This window comes from Mercenaria mercenaria, chromosome 19, assembly GCF_021730395.1.
Source record: "Mercenaria mercenaria strain notata chromosome 19, MADL_Memer_1, whole genome shotgun sequence".
NCBI classification, from domain to species: Eukaryota; Metazoa; Mollusca; class Bivalvia; order Venerida; family Veneridae; genus Mercenaria; species Mercenaria mercenaria.
In genome coordinates, this window is record NC_069379.1 from 12,867,983 (window position 1) to 12,890,198 (window position 22,216).

Below are 22,216 nucleotides of genomic sequence, written 5' to 3' on the forward strand. Positions count from 1 at the left end.
GCTTTATTGAAAATAATTCAATACAAAAGAAAAGTTGATAAAACATTGAAGGGTTTAACTACTGTGTAATTCAAACTTTGTACTCATCTTATGTCATTTATCGTAATATTTATTATAAGACTTTGTAGTAAGGATGTACGTATCAAATGAATTCGATATGGCCTCTTTGAGCTGTATTTGCACACGTCATAATTTTTCCTTGAGTATCGAAATAAAAAAGTAACGAATTTTGTTTTATATTTTTAACATAATGTATTTCACATCTGTTTATTTTTTACATGAATTCAGTAATGACGATGTCTGCTAAAAAAAAACGTACAATTGAACTGGGAAGCAATATCTGCATCACTTAAGCAACAAGTATAAATGAAAGCACATAGACGACTAACGTTTCATTATAGAAATATTACACCATATTAAATTAAACGGAATTATTTAAAAGCGATAGTAAATTGATAAATTAAATCACACGAATCAGTATTTTTCTATAGGTAAACATTGCTCTGATTCGTTATATAACATCTTCATGGAAGTGCATAGATGAACTGTGCTGTTGTTCTTTATTGCTCTTGACGGAGCGGTACCAGTTACGAGCACATTCAATGACATAAATGTTTTAATATCTTTATTGACATATCTTACATGTTCTTAAATGATTTGTTGACGACTAAGTTTATTTTATCAAGGTCATTTGATGACCTGAAAAATACAGAGAACATATAGAAATGGGAATATTTATTTTCGTTTTTAATTGTGATTTACTATGAATATTAAACAAAATAATTTTGTCAATAAATTATATTACTAGTTTAAATCGCTACATACCTTGTTAATTTCAATGCAGACTTACAAATGATTAAAAGTGAATGTGTCGCAAGTTAGACATTTGTCCAATTATAGACTTTTATCCATAAAATAGGAAATTACTCTAGTGCGCAGATATTGCCTTTCGTGTCATGGGCATCTTCGCTATTTCTCGGGAACTTCAATTTGCGGATTTCAAATACTACTAACTATAACATTACATTGTGTTTCATTATTGAGATCTAATGTCTTTATATATATTTCTAACTTGAACACGAAACCAACGAAGATAAGTGCTAAATTGAATTGAATGATTTTACAGTAAGTAGTTACACCAGCTTGTACCCTTTGATAACTTGTTTAAATTGTAATATGATTGTGTTTTATTTTTCTCTGTAGTTTAAGAAGTTTTTCGGTAAAGGAAATGGAAGGAGGCCTCCGACACAAGATCAACATGCAGCTGGAGACACGGGGAACAGTAAGTATCAACATAATTCATAATATTGTATAATTTACAATATTAGTTTTCGAGAATATTCAATTTTGTTTCTTTGTTTTAGTATTTGGGACATGGGATTTATCGTGATAGAAATTACTTCATACATTGTCAACTAAATAAAGGTAGCATCCCTATATAATGCGCATTAAGAAACTTCCGTCTATGATCAAATGTTATTTACATTATACGTAAATGAAATGTCTTTGTTTGTGTTGACAAAACGTGTGGAAAATACATGATGTCCATCTGTCTTCTACACCGTTTCGTCCTGCCCTACATGATGTTTCTCTTGATGCTCAGTCTTCGGTAAAATATGTATAATTCTGTAGAGTACCATGTATACTTTATTTCCCATATAAAGGCTGAAATTGCTACGTGTCGTATAAGTTATTTATCAACAGGTATGCAAAACCAATGTTGCTGTTTTCGTTTTTATCCCCTAAGACAGAATTTGTTTTTAGATCGGCCACCGGGGAACCCTGACACAAGAGCAGCTGGAGCGACTGGTGAAAGTAAGTATCAATTCAATGAATGTATAATTTCAAAATTTTGCAACATTACTATCATTCAGTTTTAGTCTTAAAGCCGGATGCTATATCAATCAGTACAGAAGTTTGCGTGGCTTGGTGATTCTACATGAAATATAGTACCCCTCCCATTTATTGAATAACATTAATGTCAGCATTGAGAATGTAACCTGTAAATATATTGATGATGTCTTCCTCCCTACAAACACTGCTTAGGATTTACTCCAGAGAATTCCTTGTTTAAAAATGGACTTTTTTTAGGATGCTGATTAATGTAACACATCAGCATTAGGACGTTATATATTATTACGTGTGATTCTAACATATTTAAGGTAACAATATAGATTTTAGTCAGAAGGACTTTTTTTCAAATAATCTGGCTATCTAAACTTCCTTTTGTAGATGAACAAATATAAAAAATATGTTTTGCATCGGATGCCTCTGACAATAATACCTTGTAAAATGCATTTGCTGTAAAGTTTTTTGAGGCTAACAATTTGAAAATTATTATATTCAGTTTATTTGGCTTATCTAAAAGTCACAAATGAAGTTCTTCTCTGTATGTAACTGGAATGGAATGACATGTAATTTTCATTCTGGCAATTAAATTTGATTAGTTACCTAAACGTAGTTTAAACTTATAATCATAACTAAAAATCGCAAAAGCAAAGTGGTTACATGATTAACAATGTTTCTTTTTTTTCTAGATTTAACACTAGACAGATCTGACCTCATGAAATCCCCGTGGAGGAAACAAGAACAAAATGAAACAGGGACGAAAGAAGTAACTTTTTTTCTAATGATTGTCTTAAACATGATTTTGCATGAATCTTCGTAACGTTTTTGTTTATTCCATCACGAAAGTTCATAAAAGTGATATTACCTATAAAATTTCTCTATATCACTACGACAGAATACAAAACTATCTAAGAGTAGTTCTACAAAAGTTATAGATTTCTTTATGCATGCGTTAATTACATGTACATGCTTTACAGTAAATTAGATAAGTGTACTTCTTAAATTATTTGTAACTTTCATAGTGGAAGTTTAATTATTGCGGATTTTATTTTCTGTTGGTGTGGAATAATTAACAGGGTGAAAAACTTTTATAAGATGATCAGTCATCATCAAAATGTAAGTTAGAATAATGTCACTAGCAAGCATACTATATAGCGGTAACTGGATCATGAAAAAGGGTTATCCGAATTTTGCATTTACAAATTATCTACCATTTATTTTTGATGCAATCAGATGTTTTAGAAATCGTTAAGGCACACTACAGTAAAGTTAGAAATGTACTGTGAAAGGTCTAGCTAATATAAAGGCATTGCGACAGAATATTTGAAAATCTGTTGCTTTATATCTAAGACAAAATATATTAAAGAAATTTTATTTAAACCATAGCATATGTGAAGATTACGTTCACATTTCAGTATGCTAAAAAGCTTTTAAGTGACATACAAAAACATTGTGTGAACGATGTGTGTATTCAAATTCCTTAAACTGTTTTTCAAATTTTTTCCTTGTGTATCGAAATGAAAAAGTAACGGTGTTTGTTTTATACTTTTAACATTATGTATTTCACATCTGTTTTTTTACATGAATTCAGTAATGACGATGTCTACTAATACGCAGATGATGCAATAAACGTACAATTGAACTGGGAAGCAATATCTGCATCACTTAAGCAACAAGTATAAATGAAAGCACATAGACGACTTACGTTTCATTATAGAAATATTACACCATATTTACACCATATTTAATTAAACGGAATTATTTAAAAGCGATCATAGCAAATTGATAAATTAAATCACAAGAATCAGTATTTTCCTATAGGTACACACTGCTCTGGTTCGTTAATAACATCTTCATGGAAGTGCATAGATGAACTGTGCTGTTGTTTTTATTGCTCTTGACGGAGCGGTACCAGTTACGAGCACATGCAAAGACATAAATGTTTTAATATCTTTATTGACATATCTTACATGTTCTGAAATGATTGGACGACGACTAGGCCATTTGATGATCTGAAAAATACAGAGAACATATAGAAATTGGAATATTTATTTTCGTTTTTAATTGTGATTTACTAGGAATATTTAACAAAATAACTTGGTCAATAAATTATATCACTAATTTAAATCGCTAAATACCTTGTTATTTTCAATGCAGATTTACAAATGATTAAAAGTGAAGGTGTCGCAAGTTAGACATTTTTCCAATTATAGACTTTTATCCATAAAATAGGAAATTACTCTAGTGCGCAGATATTGCCTTTCGTGTCATGGACATCTTCGCTATTTGTCGGGAACTTCAATTTGCGGAATTAAAATACTAACTATAAGATTAAATTGTGTTTAAACATAGAGATCTAATGTCTTTCTATATATTTCTAACTTGAACACGAAACCAACGAAGATAAGTGCTAAATTGAATTGAATGATTTTACAGTAAGTAGTTACACCAGCTTATTCCCTTTAACTTGTTTAAATTGTAATACGATTATGTTTTATTTTTTTCTGTACAAGCTGTATCGCAGAAAAAGTGGAAAGAAGCCTCCGACACAAGATCAAAATGCAGCTGGAGACACGAGGAACAGTAAGTATCAACATTATTCATAATATTGTATAATTTAGAATACTAGTTTTAGAGAATATTCTTTTTTTCTTTGATTTAGTATTTGGGACATGGGATTTATCGTGATAGAAATTACTTCATACGGCTAAATAACTTCCGTCTATGATCAAATGATACTTACTTTATAAGTAAATGATATGTCCTTGATTGTGTCTAACAAAACGTATAGCGGATACATGATGTCCATTTGTTTTCTACATCGTTTCGCCCTGCCCTACATGATGTTTCTCTTGGTGCTCAGCCTTCGGTAAAAATAAATACATAGTTCTGTAGAGTACCCTGTATACTTTATTTCCCATTTAAAGACTGAAATTGCTACGTGTCGTATTAGTTATTTAACAACAGGTATGCAAAACCAATGTTGCTGTTTTCGTTTTTATCCCCTAAGACAGAACGTGTTTGTTTTTAGATCGACCGCCGGGGAACCCTGCCACGGACGCAGTTGGAGCGACTGGTGAAAGTATGTATCAATTCAATGTATAATTTCAAAATGTTGCTACATGACTATCATTCAGTCTTAGTCTTAAAGTTGCATGCTATATCGATCAGTAAAGATGTTTTCGAGGCTTGGTGATTCTAGCTGAAATAACACCCCCACTCCCCTCATTTTTATTAAATAACATTCACGTCAGCATTGAGAATGTAATCTGTAAATATATTGATGATGTCTTCGTCTATACAAAAAAATGCTAGGGGATTACTCCGAAGAATTCCCTGTTTAAAAAAATGGATTTTTCTATAGGATGCTGATTAATGTTATACATTAGGATGTTATATATTATTACGCGTGATTCTGACATATTTAAGGTAGCTTTATAGATTTTAGCCAGAGGGATATTTTTCAAATAATGTGGCTATCTAAACCTCCTTTTGTGGATGAACAAATATAAAAAAAGTTTTGCATTGGATGCCTCTGACAATAATACCTTGACAAATGCACTTGAAGTAAAACTTTTTGAGGCTACACAATCTGAAAATCATTATTCCTTCTCTTGAGAAGGAATATTATAGTTCAATAAGTCATTCTTGACTGAGCTACTGATACCGAAAGCTGTAGTCATTACAAGCTGGCCAATAAACTCCGTGACCTTAGAAATAACCTCTGACGTTAGACTATTCTTTCCTAATTGAGGCGTCTCTCTGACTGAACGCGTTCCGTGGATTATTACTAAACCCGAGGATGTTATTTCCTCCATTCTTGAAGAACATAACATACATTCAGTCGACCAGATAAACTTATATCAGCAAATTTAAATGTAAACAACTAAATATTATCGTTACCTTGAAATGCATAGTTAATATATGAAAATGAACCCCATTGCGACCCTCTAATTATGCGCAACAAATTCACGCATCGAATCGTAATGGATTGACTGGGTCACTGTCTTATTGCCGTATTTACTCTACTGAAAGTGGTAACACATTTAATTTGTTGTTGGATTTAACAATTTATGTTAAATAACTAGCGTAAATACTTACTTGAATTTTTTTTTGGCGGTATAAAACAGACATTGCAACCAAAATTTTACAAGATGGTCATTTTATATTTATATAGATATGCCCTAGAAGGAACTTTTGCTATGCTTTAACTTGTTATATTTAGTTTATTTGGGTTCTCTAAAAATCACAAATGAAGTTCTACTCTGTATATAATTGAAATGGAATGTAATTATCGTTGATCAGTTAACTAAACGTAGTTCAAAGTTATAATCATAACTAAAAATCGCAAAAGCAAAGTGGTTACATAGTTAACAATGTTTCTTATTTTCTATGTTTAACATTAGACAAATCTGGCCTCATGAAAACCCAGTGGAGGAAACTAGAACAAAACGAAAAATGGACAAAACAAGTAACTTTTGTTTCTAATGATTGTCTTAAACATGATTTTGCATGAATCTTCGTACCGTTTTTTTTTTTGTTTATTCCATCATGAAAGTTCATAAAAGTGATATTACCTATAAAATTACTCTATATCACTAAGACAGAATACAAAACGACAGAATACAAACATATCTAAAAGTAGCTCTACAAATGATATAGATTTCTTTATGCATGCATTAATTACATGCTTTACAGAATAGAACAGTGTACTTGTTAAATTATTTGTAACTGTCATAGTGGAAGTTTAATTATTGCGGAATTTATTTTCTGTTGGTGTAGAATTATTAACAGGGTGAAAAAACTTTTATGAGATTATAAGTCAGCTGTGTGTTAAAGTTTAACATGTAAGTTAGAATAATGTCACTAGCGAGCATATAGCGGTGATACTATATAGTCGCAACTTGAACATGAAAGACGGGTTACCCGAATTTTGCATTTACAAATTATCTACTATTTATTTGTGATGCAATCAGATGTTTTAGAAATTGTTAAGGCACACTACAGTAGAAATTGACTATTAAAGGTCTAGCTAATATAAAGACATTGCGACAAAATATTTGAAATTCTGTTTCTTTGTATCTAAGACAAAAAAAAAATAAAGAAATTTTATCTAAACTCACCATTGCATATATGATGATTACGTTCACATTTCAGTATGCTGGAAAGCTTTTAAGTGACATACAGAAAGCTTGTGTTAACGACAAAAACATTTCAAACATTCGCATTTTGCTTCTGGGGTCGGTAGGAGCTGGAAAATCATCATTTCTTAACACAGTAGCATCTATTGATAGAGGAAGAATATCACAGATAACCATTGCAGGGGGAGCTGATGGCAGTTTGACTTTTGCGGTATGGAAACCTTTACAACTACTATTGATTTATACACCTTTTTCAAATAAAATTCTATTCAAGATGGAAGACAGACCTAAGCATGCAGACAATATTTTGAATGTTTGAGTGTCTTAGGTAAAAGAAACAGGGAAACACTAAAATCATGTTTCCAATTCCTTTGAAATGATAACACGACATTTCTGTTTCGATAGTTCCTGACTCGTGTAAAAATGCCTGTAAATTATTGCTGTCATTCTACAAGTCGACATATAATTAGGCAAGAAATAAAATTTATCCACACAAATTCGGATTTTATGTTTGTGTTAAAGATACACGAGAAAAAATAAACAGTGAACGCTGCTACACAGAATCGTGAGATATTCTCGGCTTGTGACAGGAATATTTTTATAAGGAAAGGGTCGGGAAGATTCATTAAAATGATACCAATATAGGATTTATTTTTTGTATTTGCTAACTATTTGCTAACTATGACAATAACCTTACTGTACACGTATTAGTATAAGTGAGTTTGTTTTATACGAAAACAGCTGAAAGAATATTGGCCACAATACAAACTTAAGAACTTCAGAATTTTAGATACAATGGGCGTGGAGGACAATGTTCAAGGAGGACTCAATCTTAATGATGTTCTGTACCTTGTCAAGGGTCACATTCCACCTGATTATAAGGTAAGTGCAACACTTCTTTTCTAACAAATGAGCCAAATTCCTAAACTTCATACATTTTTGCCGTATCGATTCATTACTTTTTTTTTCGCAACGTAAACACGTTTCAAAATAGCTTTACAGAACACAACAAAGGAAGATTGGATTACAAACTAATCTAGGCTGAACATTGATCCTGTAGATCCTTGAATGAGTTGACCAGACGTTTGTCAAATACTTCTTTTCGGGGTGTGAGTATCCTTCCGTGTGGTCAATGGACTTTAAGGGATACCAATATAGCTCAGTTAAACTGACTAGACGTAATATTAACAGACGATAATTAGTAATTTAGTGGAATCTTGTCTAATGTGATCTTTTGTGCGTCATTGTATTTTATTGTAAGACACTATTTAACTTTCCCGCATCAAACTCAAAATGAGATATATATATATGTAATTAATAACGTTAATATGAAGCTTGCCAGAGGTCAATATTTCTGAGTTTAAATTATTCGAACAGATATTATCATTTATATGCATGCGTCTTTTGTTTACATTAAGTTCATCATTTTTACCTTAATTATCAAACAACTATTGTACACTAAGCCGACATGTCAGATTTATATACAATGTTTAATCAATTTATCCTTCAGAAAGGTGTAAGCTGAAGGTTAACCATATGCAGATTCTCTGGGCGTATCGTTTACATAAAATTAATGCATCGTATAGCTCACAGTAATGCCTTGGTTACAAAACCGTACAATGTCCGTAGGAGTCCGCCAATTTTATGTTACATACGGCACTCGTACTGTATCCGCATGGTGTCCCTGTGACAAGAATAAATCAGTTCGGCGACGTCTGAACAATTTGCATTTACAATCGTATGATATCCTTATGGATATCACAGACATGTCATGCGGCTCGTAGGGCGCTGGTACGGTGTCCCTGCGACAAGAATAAACTAGTATTGCGACGTCTGAAAAAAATGTCCTATTGTAGCCACTCAGCTGATTGTAACACACTGTGAGCCCCGTGCGGACAGCGCATGTTCTCCGTACGGTGTCCTTAATACTAGTATCGTACGGACATCGTACTTTGATCAAGACAGTTCTAGTCGTGTAAACATCAGCAAGCCTCGCAGTTTTCCAAAAAATTCGTGTGTTGCCCGTACGAGTTCCTCCTTGGCCCATTCGGTTCCCGAACTTGTCTCTTGCAAGCTGCTCCCGGCTTTGAAATATTCTACGAACTTGTAAAAATCTTGAGAGCTCATTGAAACATTTTCACCGAGTTCCCGAGTTATCTACGAGTTAAAAAATCAGCACGACAGTTGTACAAATCAGCGAAGCCCGTGCGGACATCGTACGAGTTTTAAAAAATCGACTGAAAAACTGCTCGTACCATACTCGTAGCGTTCTTATAACCAGGTTATTAGCCTTACACGTTCGGATATACTAGTTGCGCAACACTTTACGTTTTATGAAGTAAGCCATGTACGATTTGCTCAGGGTATAGTTAGTCCCCCGTCTGCTTTGTAATAATATCTCATATTCGTATTGTTTCTAAATACTACATCGAAATGCCTGTCATAGTGTCTTGGTATTATTTTAAAACTATTGACATTTATCAATATGATAGCTATGTGTTATAAGCTTGAGTTCATTCAGTGTGCTAAAGTGTAACATTTACTTTTAAAACATACTATTCACATAATCATGAGGTCATTACTCGTAACTAAAGCGATGAGTGAGTGTTTGGTTTTCTTACTGTCTCGTTTTTATTTTGTAATAATTATATGCCAGCATTATCGACATTTAAAAAATACAACATTATCTGAGGCCAAATTATGCTCAATTTTGTTACATATAAAGTTTAATCCTGCCACACAAATTGATGAAAGAAGCCCAGAGTTCAGGCCAGAGCCAAAAGATAACGAGAAAATTCATTGCGTGGTTTTTGTATTAGATGCAACTGTCGCCGGGAATGACAATATTTCGGATGCGAGAAGAAGAAAAATAAAAGAGCTACAAACTGCGTTAAAAGCTATCAGTAAGAAATATGTTTATTTATATTTAATTCGAATAATAGACCACAGAAGACAAACAAGAATATATATAATCCTTTTACAACTTTATTAAAACATCTACACTTTTATTTTGTCATTTTTTGTTTCGTTCATCGCATTGTAAATATTAGTGTTGATGTTGTATATATGGACGTAAGAACTGACTACCAGATTGAACAGCAGATTGAAGTCATATTCACGGGTTTTACTAGTGTTATGCATATTCAAAATATAAATATGCTTTGTTATGAAACTTTAACAAATTTATCTCCTTCCAGAAGTAAATGCGTCAAAGTTAACTGTCTTCTGTTGTATTACTTAACTTAGTCATGTATTATATTAGATACTTATAGCATTATTTCATTACATGCACAGATATCCCACGGATAGTGTTATTAACAAAGATCGATGTACTCTGTGAATTTGTTGATGCAGATATAGAGAATACTTACAAAAGTGAAAAAGTTAAAGAGGCTGTAAATGTGGCGAAGGAACTGTACAAGCTTCCGGTAAAATCAGTTATTGATTTTTACTTAAAAGACATGTCTGTAAACGTGACTTTCTGCGGGGTTCGTTTTGAGGAGGCTGCGCTTTTGGTGCGTGGCATTCCCTGTTTGATATTTTTCTTTGTTTTCATCTGTATGGTTGCAAAAAGTGAGGAATTAGTTTTTACAAAGTCATATGTGAACGAAAAAAACATTGCTCACCGATGCGGGTTCGATACCTCAATAGTGCTGTAGTATAATTTTTCTGAGGAAGGAAGCCATTACATTTGTAGCTTAAGTCCGATATAAAGTGTCTGTTCATGCTTGGAACAATGATAGGAGGAGCCGCTGGTGTCTTTCCCTACAATTTAAAGCTGGAAATGTAACCATATAACTGAAATTGTGTATGTCAATGTAACTCTTTTATTACTTAATGCAAACTTAGAGACCAAAGCATGTCATGAAATAAGGAGTTTCAATAGTACTGGATTATATAAATGAAAGCATATCAAATGCGGTACATATGCCATAGTTTCATTTTTTATGTTTATATTTATTACGAATGTTAGTATTTTATTTTATTGATTTACAAAAGAACATGTATCATTTTTTGTAGGAGAACTGTGTTTTTTTCCGTTAGAAACTATGAACGTGAGGTTGAGGCGGACTATAAGAAAGAGATACTGCATCTTCTAGCTCTCAAGCAAATGATTAACTTTGGAGCTGATTTTCTCGACTCTGTATCTGCCAGTGATCATGAAGAATCTTAGAAATATGAAAGGGGACAAACCAAGAGATTTTCTACATTTTATTCCTTAAAGGTGTATGTCTTTGATATCATTGTCTTTTAACATAGTGTATGATCTGACTCTCTGTCAGGATAAATTTGAATGATAGACAATAGTCTCGTAAAATGAGGACATTACGAATGCATGTTTATCATTGGGTTAATGACGATTATCTTATTTTTTATACTTTTGTTACTTTATTTTGGATGTGCAAAAAAATCAATGAGTATACCAAAATCTGCATAACTGTGTTATAGTTCAAAACCTTTCTGACTCCCTTTTATATTCATATATATAACTAAGATTTTATTATATTAGAAAATATAATTAATTAAGAAATAATATATCTCATCCAGTGATTTGTCGTTGAATAAATCATTGTTTGGAGTTCAGACGTGAAGGGATTATATCACGAGGGCGAAGCCAAAGTGATATAAAAAATACGCATCTGAACGACAAAGAGCAAATCACTAAAAGAGATATATTATTTCGATTCTAATACGTTTCCAAGGATTTTTAAGTACATCCTTGACGACATTCCTAAAATATTTGCCCGTTTTCAATCGGTTTCTTTTGCAGCGCGCCACTATGCCGTTTGACGCCATGACGTAATAATTGTGACGTCAGAACAGTGATTTGTTGTATAATAATTCACTGTTTTCTACCTTCTTTGTTTAATAGGAAAATGTATCGGATCGTGTTAGAACAATTGTGTATCAACAGAAAAACATTATGCATTAATTAAAACTAATATTTAGATAGTTTCATATGCCTTTTCGTTTCAAGGGGCAAGAGCCTAAGTGCGAACTGGGAAAACTAGCTTGTTGTTACTAGCTTAAACAAGTGTATAGGAAAACAAATTGCATTTGATACCAAAATATTGCAGACGAATATAACTTGTAAATTTATTGATATATAGGTAGGGGGCCAATAGGGTCTACCATGCACCCCCTAGACTTTTTTTCATAGGTACCAAATTGTTTGGCAGGACCAACCCTTTCGAAATAAAAAAAATGTTCCCATGAAAAAACTCTTTTGAACTATATAAGAATTCACTGTTTCCATGGCAACCGTTCAGTTTTGGAAAATACAACCATATAGAGGAAAATCAGTCATATCTTGGTCAATTTTGGTGATAAAACAATAAAAATGGTGTCAAAATGGAGCTAAGAAATTGGCCTTTATATTTAATTAACTAATTTGCATAATCGTGAGTATTAATGAGAATGTTACAAAATGACAAGATTTTATTAGAAAACAATATTTTTTAAGTTTTAAATCAATTTAAATGTAGTACACAGTTTTGATCTGTTCTGAAAGTCTCTCAGTGTTTTCTTATTAATAAATAGTATTTTGTTACACTGATGGTAAAAGTTTTACTCCAAAATAGGTATGTTTAGCTATTTTGCATAATATTAACCATAAGGACAACCAACATCTCAGGAAACAAGATACCACTAAATTTAATAAAATGATATAATTAAATGTTATCGATGAAATAACAATTATGTGAGCTATATTGTTTGAAAACGAAGTTTGAACACCTTTTTGAAGAAGGAATCAGTATGTAACATACTTTACACATGCTACGTTACCATTTCAATAACTTTGTTTTGTTACATCAATTATTTAGAAAATATAGATCAGACAGCTTTGATCTGGTCTTAATGTCTCTCAGTGTTTTCCACGAATAGTATTTTATTACTGTGAAGATAAATACTTTTTCTACATTAGGTATTTTAGAAAATTTGCATAAATTAATCAATGCTGAAACAGATATCTCTGAAAACAAGATATAACTAAAACCGAACAACATGATGAACTAAACTGTGATCAATAAACTTGTGTTATTTCAGCTGAAGCACATAAATATATAATGTAAATATTTATTTGAGGAATATATTTGTAACAAACTTAACACATGTTACGTTACCATTACAGTAATCTTGTTTTATTGTATCGTAATTTTCTCAGAAAGTGGTAAAGGAATATTCAGTTATCAAGTTGTTAAATACTCAGTCTTCTACAAAATAGTTCAGCTCTATACTTTCCAAGTAATGATATTTTTTCCATAACGGCCCTTTGAAGTATGTAACCACTGTACTTTGCTGTATTTAGAAATATATATGAAGAAATCTGAACCATTTGATTTAAATATAATGATATCATGGATTTGTTAAAACATTAAAGTATTAATTCTAACATTCTTTCTTCACTTTTGTCAACAAAGAAATCATCTGAAACTTTCATTACAAATACAATGTTCCTTTTTTTCATTTTGAATTAATGCATCAGTTTAATTATACTAATATCCGTTTCTTAAATATGTTGTTCTTTTATTTGATGCTTGCAAATTGTTGTCAATACTTACATCTTACATTGATTATATATATATTAATAATGTATACATCCCTGCTAACATTCATACACTGATAATAGGGTTACAACTTGGGGCTTCCTGACATGGAAACTGTTTTAATTCAATATTTATTTTGTTTTGTGTATTGTGAGGTGCATCAATGCAGTTATTTACGTGGGAAATAAAGCATTTGTTTTTTAGTTTCAGAAACACGTGGATCGTATTGGGATATTCATGGGCTTATTGATAAAATATTCACTGTTGAAAATCTGTACTGAACAAAAAGTAAAAAAAAATATGAAATTTCAGGTACTTCAAGTAATCTTTAGATTTAAAGGCCTAGATTCACTACTATGTAAGTGTACTCCCCCAAATCCAATATACAACTCCCATCTTATCTGCTGCTTATCAGCGATTATGTAATAGCAACTGATTAGAGGGCAATTAGCACAGCAGGGACCCCAACTAGACCATGAAGATGTGTGCAGTGGAGTTGAAAGAAATTAAGTCTTCTTTAGTAAATGTGGAATGAAAAAAAAAAAATATTATTTTGATATTATGTAGATGATAATAACTATTACTTTGATGTTATAATAATGATAATAATAATAAAAGATAATCATAATTATTATTATTGTCATTATTATATTATCATTAGTATATTATTATAACCATCATTATCATTATTATATTACATATAGGATAATAAAAGATACAGTAATAATATTGAAAATAATAATGATAATGAAACACAAGATAGTGAAAACTTCCTGAGTTCTTTGTGCTGACAAAAAATATTTTTCGATTTGGAAATTGATTTTCATATATTCATGTAATCAACATTATTTGAATATAAAATTTTTGTGTTTCTTCTATACTCAATTTTCATTTTCAGTATGTTGCCAAGAGGGACTTTTTTCATGCTTTGCTTTGTAACTTTGAAAATCACATTCTGTTTTCAATTTAGACAAATGTTACTTACAGTATTCTGCAAGCGTTAGATGAGCGAAAGACACATTTTTCAGAAATATCACAATTCTCCAGACAGAATTTGAAAAAATAAAAACTTGCATGTTTCTTTAAGTAAGTTTCTCATTATTTCATTATTGTGAAAATAAGTTTCTGATTATTTTATTATTGCGTTTGATCAACAAATATTTTTCTTTACATAGAAATGCCAAAAAAAAACTAGTATAACTTTTAAAAGTTATCAATTATTCATTAATTTAAAATAAATTACATAATTTCCCCTTCTCACTAATAGATACACTGGCTCTCCAATAAACAATGACCCTTGTTTATTGGAGCCATACTGTGATGGTCATTAGCCCCCAACTGTGCTGGTGAAGACAAAAATCCCTTGGCCCACTGCCAAAATCTAGGCCTTTAAACTTATAAACTTGTAAGAAGCAGTCAAGAATGTGAACGACATTAAGTCTATGAAAACCAAATTGTTAGGAAAACAATCACATAATGCCATTTTAAAACTAAGTGCTGTATAAACTACACTTCAGAGTTACTGAAAACATTTTTCAATAGACTTTAAGAAGATCCTTTTGAAGCAAAGATCGCAACCAAGCAAATAAATAGCAAACTCAGTTAGATCATGGCTGTTTATGAGAGGTAATGAAGGGTGAAAAGCACCTTACGCCTCCTAGCACTGACTTAAGAAGAATTCCATTTTAGTAAGTATGATCCGAAAGGACTAGAAAATCAAACAACACTGAAAGTGAGTAGAGGAGAATTTTTACAACCAACATATGGCACTTAAAGAGTATTTAAGGGATAGCAAATTGTTTTTTAAGCTCATCCTTTTGAAGCATAACAACACATCAAACGAAATAATAGCTGACTTAATTTGATTATGTCTGTTCTTTAGATGTAGTGAAATGTGAAACTGCCATCATACCCCTAGCACTAGCTTAAACAGTGTTCTGTTATAGTGAAATTTTATGGATTACTTAAAATTTTAACTTAAAATCAAGATGACATATCTGAAAAATATGAAATGCACAAATTATGAGGCAGTACATTCTCGCATACCAGAGGTCTACCGTTTTTACCGGATGAACCTCTGGCACATTTCGCCGATATCTGTGGTTTGGTTACATTACAGGTAAAACGTTTCAGCCAATCAGCGTCGTTTCGCGACAAAATGTAGCGAACCAATCAAAATCGTTCGTGAAAAGCGTGACCGCGTCCTTTCATATCGATGCCGACTTACGAGGAATATTATTATTTCTTCAGGTAAATTTCTTAACATCGAATAACAGAAATAAATCTTTATTAATCGCAATCATGGAATATCGCCTTTATCCATCGTTAGCAACCACCTTGCTTACATATTGTTTGAAATTTCAATTTGGCGTGCCCAATATAGTGGCGAACATTGATTGGCTGAAACTTCTCCCGGTAGTAATTACGAGTGCGCATGCTCACCAAATAAACGACAGAAATAAATCAGAGGTTCGTCTCGGGATTTTGACGAACATCTGATAGATGAGAATGGAGGCAGTAGTGTTACAAGAATCACATTCTGAACGTCTTGATTAAGATGTTACTTACGACGTTTTCACTTTAATGTTACCTAATATAGCATATTTGCTCTCTTGTTCGTTATCTGTTATGAATAATATGTTGCTTTATAGCATATCATTCATAAATTAGAAAGCAAATAACAAAAGAAGATCATAGGCTCTCAAAATCACTTTAATTTTTATGAATGACATTTGATTACACTTTGAAACTTGATTTGGTATCACTAAAACAATTTTATCCAGCTGGTTCTAGTTTTTACTTTAAATACCAGCATATTTTCTTTTGTTTATTAGTTTTGGTTTAGCACCACTTTGTAAAAGAAATTCAGTCATGTAATGTTGAGCAGTTAACCTAACAAGTGTCCACGGATTCTGTACTACTCAGTTCTCTGCAGGCAAGTGCTAAGTTCTCCGTATTGTACAGGAGGGTGTAAGTCTACTTCTACTAAGCTGACTTTAGACACGATGTCTTTATTTAATCGCCACAGAGAGCAAGGTCCTCATCCAGATATCTGACTGAGGACCCTATGATTCATCCTATAAAGCTAGGGTTGGTTTTGGAAATGTTCTTTAAATGCTACTTTTTCCTAAAATTCAAAAAGTACTTTTTATAAAACTTGACTTTTACTAACAGGAAGACTGAAAATATCAGCTGTATGATCATAATATTATCGATGCACAGATGGATATTATTACGTGTTTTATTGAAATTCCATCTACAATTAGAGTTAAATGGATGGTGCAATATATATTTTAGGCTATTTATGAAATAACAGAAGAAAACCTTCTTAAAACTAACATATATCCTTGCCGCAGTAGCACATTCCAGGCACCCTAACTATATCCGAAACAGGTGTTTTATAGTGGTCAGTCAGATGCAGCCATATCACTGGGTTCAGAGAGTAAAATTTGTTTATAATGGGAATGCATATTGTCAGCAATGATATCAATAGATCGAAAAATGTCTCTGGTGTTAATTTCAAACTTAGGGCGCCGTTACAACTGAAATACATGGTAAGTGAAACTGATCTTCTAAACTTCTAGATAAACTTCTAGCCTTAAAGACATCAAAATGTAGGCCACAGACTAGAGTTTAAAACATTAAGGGGCAAACCAGCAACGAGGTTCATCCTCAAGGAATAAGGTAAGGACATTCCATCGATCACATATTCAAGAATAGGCAGAAATGGTTCGATGAGGAAACACACCACGCGCCAAGATCAAAACCTTAGAATGACGTTAACTTAATAACAATGCTAAACTCTCTGTTTTGTTGGGCTCATATTACAATTGTTGAAGCAAAGAACATCATCTCAGGAGTAAGGTATTAATAGATCGATGAGACACTATCTACAAAACTGTTTTAGCAACTATAATGTGACTTCTAGAAATCGGGGACTTGACGGGGGAACATTTGTAATGGACAGTAAAACGGGATTCTTTAAGAACTTGTTATGATGCTTGTTGTAGCAGCTGAGACTGCACTAAGCCTCGCCTTGCTTTCTGAAATAGAGTCTTTCACTTTCTTTTATGAATACAAAATTGTACTTAGTTACCACTGGATAGGGAAAATACACAAAGATTCGACTGCTTGCTTGCTTTAGTTGTGAGTCAAATATCACGTCAGATATGACATAACGATGGCGACTCAATGTTCGTTGTGTCGAGAGCTTCAAACGAGTTTTCAGCCTTATATATCTATCGTTACGGTCAATATTGATAGATACAGAACTAGGAATAATATATCGATTTTGCAGCATTGATTTACTTATGAGAACTTTAAGCTTATCATCAGTACAATAGTATTTCAAATACATCGTTTCACTGAAAGTTCAACAGTCTAAATAGAAATTTGCCTTATCCCTATAATAATTGAGCTCATCGTTTATAAGATTAAAATTCAAATCATTACAAACCAAATTTCGATATATTTTTGTCTCCTTGCTAAATTAAATCCCGATGAAACTGTCGGTGGAAAAATGCAGTTTCTACAGGTGTTTTATTGCATCTGAAAGGAGCTAAATTGTTTGAAGTTATCCGTTGAGAACATCAATCAGATTTGACCAGTTACTCGTATTGTCCCACAGAAAAGAAACGTAACGATTATTGTTTTGATATGTTCTGTTTAAAACAAACTATACAGCAATATTTTTATATTGTAAACAGATATATATCTAGCCAGTGTCATTTTAATTTTGGCAAAAGGATGGTGACATAAAACCCGATGGCTCTTTTCAGCCAGATTCAAATACTTCGCCCAGTTCTATTATAAGCAATACAACGAGCATAAAACATATAATTCTGACATATGGTACTGACACAGTGTTACCTTTGTATTTTTTTACATGTGGTTTGCATTAAGATTCAACTGAGCAGATATATAATCAGTTTCGATACGATTGTTCTTGTTCTCCGCTCTAGCAGCTTAAGGTAGATGAGACTGAAATCATCACAGATGCTAAATTTAATTCTCCATCTTAACTAAGATCCCAAACGCTTCTAACTTTGTACTATTTATATATTATACATCTAGTGCTATATGTATTTTAAGATCTCTGAAACATTTTGTTATGAAATTACACATTTACAAGGTAATCATTATTAACTCATCATAAAAAACGGATGCACACTAATCTTTAATGAGCTTTTAATAGAAGATAAAAATATTCTGAAGTGGTTTATTTTTACCGTACGTGTTTTGCTCATATTTCACAAATATGTCAGATGATTCAAACTACAAATATCATAAAAAGAGTTGGAAAATAACATATAAACTTGGTAAAGTAACTGAGAGTAGGCAATCAAACTACTTAGCACAGAAAATATTTCTTGCTCCTTTATATAACTATATGTGTGATAAATAAATACACCGGTGATTAGTATTTCAGTAATTTATTCCAAAAGGATCTTACTAATTTCATTAAGCATAATACACACTTTCATTTAAGTAACTTGCACTCTGATATCTGATTGGTTGTAACAATATAAACTTATAAATAGCTTTGAATGTTGCCTTAGATACACTGTTTACTGTGTGCAACCTTATATCACAACACTGCGTTACATTAAAAGTAATTAAAACATTTAGATGTAACTTAGTTTCTTCTATATACATAAACATAACGATATGTACTTCTGTTACTTTTATTAGATACAATGTAAGATTACTGTCATAACTCAATAAAGGGTCCATACTGAACTCCATTCAAAGCTGAAGTGCCAAAATCTTTAGCAGTTAATTGTAAGAAAAAGTTTGGTTATTTGAAATAACATAATAGCAATTATCGCAATGGCGGCAATAATATTACCTTGAGATATGTGTGGAGTTCTAGTGTTTTTACAGATAAAACAACGGGAAACTTCCCAGTTAACTTGCTATTTCACGAAAAATGTAATACCAAGAGTAAAGTGTCGTGTAAACAGATCATAAAGGAATGGGTAGCAGATTAAAATTATTTATCCCTTTTGAGGCATTTTACCCATTAAGGCGAACAATACTCTGTGTTCATAAATGCTACCTTTTTAGCAATGCAGTATCAAGAAAAAGAATTCATAGAGTAAGAATCTTCAGTTACCGGTAAAGAGATGCGAAGTGTCAGTGTATGTCAACTTGTTAGTTATTTATGCTGATGCCAATAAACATATCTTAGTCTAGCACGAAAGTGAAACCCGGGATACCTTTCACCTATGGCGGATAGTCTACCAAGTCAAAAAACAAAAACTTGATTTGAAACGACGTTATAATGTTAGGACAATATTCTCCTACCGATTTCAGGTATGTTTTGTGTACCTAGTTAATCCAATGTCTCGCAAGTTCTCACTCATTAGATTGTTTGGTAAATAGGAAAGTAAAAATATTGACGCACGGGTCCTGACTTCTAAGTCTGATAAAAATCTTATATCCACTTTTTTGGATTTAGACAATAGATACATTTCCTATAATAATTTATGTGTAATAAATGACACCTGGGATAGACTCATTTCAAGCACATGGCTCATATTCTGAGCAAGACGCATGTCCAATAGATGATGCTGCAAATCATAGGTGTAGCTAATTTAGAAGAAAGTTTCAAAGTATTTCAGTATAACAAATGGAAGGCATAGCCACTTTCAACACAAGGTGTATTGATTTATAAGTAACTCTTACCTTTCAATTGGCACTCCTGAAACTACAGTGGCCTAAGCAGTCCGTCTGTTTGAATGTGAAATGTATATGCCTTTTTAGGGCATACAATTTTACGTTCCCCTGCCAAAATGTAACGTCAAATTCCAAGGTGTAGATGTCATGGTGATTATGACAAGTTAACCAATGATACTTTTTGTTTATCTTTGAAATAACTTTAGCATTATGTCTGTACCGTATACACAAAAAGGGCCTGATATGATGTATATCAATCGTGTTTTGTTAAATGTGGCGTCGCATATCCTTGTATAGTCAAAAAAAGCGTATTTACAAGATACACGTGAACATCTTTCGGAAGGCCCTAAAATATGCAATCACGGCCTGAATTTAAACATTTGGCTGAACGGAACACCGGCTTCGGACTCAATGTCATGCCAATTGAAAGGTAAGAGCTACTTATAAATCCTATAAATGGCTAGTTTACATCAAAGAATGTCTGTATATTGGTTATTCATTTTTTCAAGAATACTAATTTTCTTAAGTTTAATTAGCTACAAATTCCTATGCAAATTGCTTTATTTAAAACAAAAGATATAAAACGGGATTCTTTATAAATGCCAAGCCAAATTTGCCATCACATAATATCTGTCATTTGATGAAAACAAGGTCTCTATATGAACAAGAACGCTGCAGAAGGTTTAATTTAGACGTGTCACGCATATTCAATAAAAGCTGAGCATAATCTATATGAAGCATGGATTTATTAAGAATATAAGTTAAATATGATGCTGCAAAACATTGCAGATGGGCTTAATGTCGTCAGAAATAACCGCAATATTACACATTTGTCACATTTTTCTGTTAAATATATATACATGTACATCAGTTTCTCTTTGATAATTAAACTATTAATGAAATTTGGTAATGAAATATTAGGCCATACCAAATTGATTTGTCGTTCGTCGGAACTACCGCATCAATAGTTTCATTCCCGAGAAAAAAAATCACCCGCCCTCACGTACGTAAAAGTTTTCTGAAAACGCGGTCCGGAATGATAACGTCAAAACAGGTTTTATCGTTGTTTTAATGAGTCAAAGTGATATTGATCGGAATTCATGCGTCCGTTATACATGTAGCTAATGATTCAAACTCAAAAAGTCAGGAATTAAAGTGTTTGTTATCATTTGTTTTAAATCTTGGGTGTCTCTGCTAGTACCACGCATGACCTTCAATGTGCCGGTAGGTGATGAAGTAGGCATGTTCTACGATTGTTCATTACAGTGGAAAGAACAAAGCCCGACTTGCAAGACGTGCACGGGGATTCAATTATTATGATTAAGAATATTTGGATTAAACATAGAAATATTGTTCAGATAAAGTTTCCAAACCATTTGTTATCAGTTGTTTAGTTCAATATGTTAGATCTAGTACCAAAGCTGAGTGCTGCCTTAAAAATGTTTGTTTACAGATCCTGACCGATTCATCACATTATCTCGGGTCCAAATACTTTTGAACATAACTTCTTTAGTACGGCGGTCAGATATTCTATCAAAATGCATATATTCAAATAAAAAACAATTTTAGCTTTCAAAAAACAGTAGTATAGATATAAAAATAATTTCTGTCCTATTGTAAACCAAATTGTCCCTGTTTGTATGTCAGTTGGCTGTGAATGGATTGGAAGAAATAACCTGAAAACAGCAGACCTTCCCAACTCAAAATTGTTAGGTCAATCAAAGCACAACAAATAACACTTTTACATGCGGCCATATTGGGATCATTCTTTGTCCGTCTGTTATCTTTTTTTGACCGTTATGAATCTCTACCATAAAAACTTAAGCTAGCTTGATCTGTTAAGAAATTATTCCAATGGGATTCAAGCAATGTCAAAGAAACTCCATTTGGTCTTACTGGTCAAGTGATGTATTACTTTCCCCTCACCTCTACCGTTTGGAGTTTCACTAGGGGCACAAAGTTGCTCATGTGTCGAAGCCATCTAAGATGATTTCATATTGA

At 32.4% G+C, this 22,216-nt stretch overlaps 1 protein-coding gene across 1 annotated transcript; it reads left to right on the top strand.

The window, feature by feature from the left end:
- Window positions 1-2,548: 2,548 nt before the first annotated feature.
- LOC123541835 (interferon-induced protein 44-like) lies at window positions 2,549-11,519 on the top strand. The gene is made up of 9 exons (XM_053531767.1): window positions 2,549-2,614; window positions 4,362-4,431; window positions 4,859-4,930; window positions 6,255-6,319; window positions 7,006-7,200; window positions 7,731-7,871; window positions 9,715-9,892; window positions 10,284-10,417; window positions 11,010-11,519. The coding sequence occupies exons 1-9, from the start codon at window positions 2,564-2,566 to the stop codon at window positions 11,031-11,033; spliced, it is 930 nt and encodes a 309-aa protein (XP_053387742.1). The 5' UTR covers window positions 2,549-2,563; the 3' UTR covers window positions 11,034-11,519.
- Window positions 11,520-22,216: the final 10,697 nt, after the last annotated feature.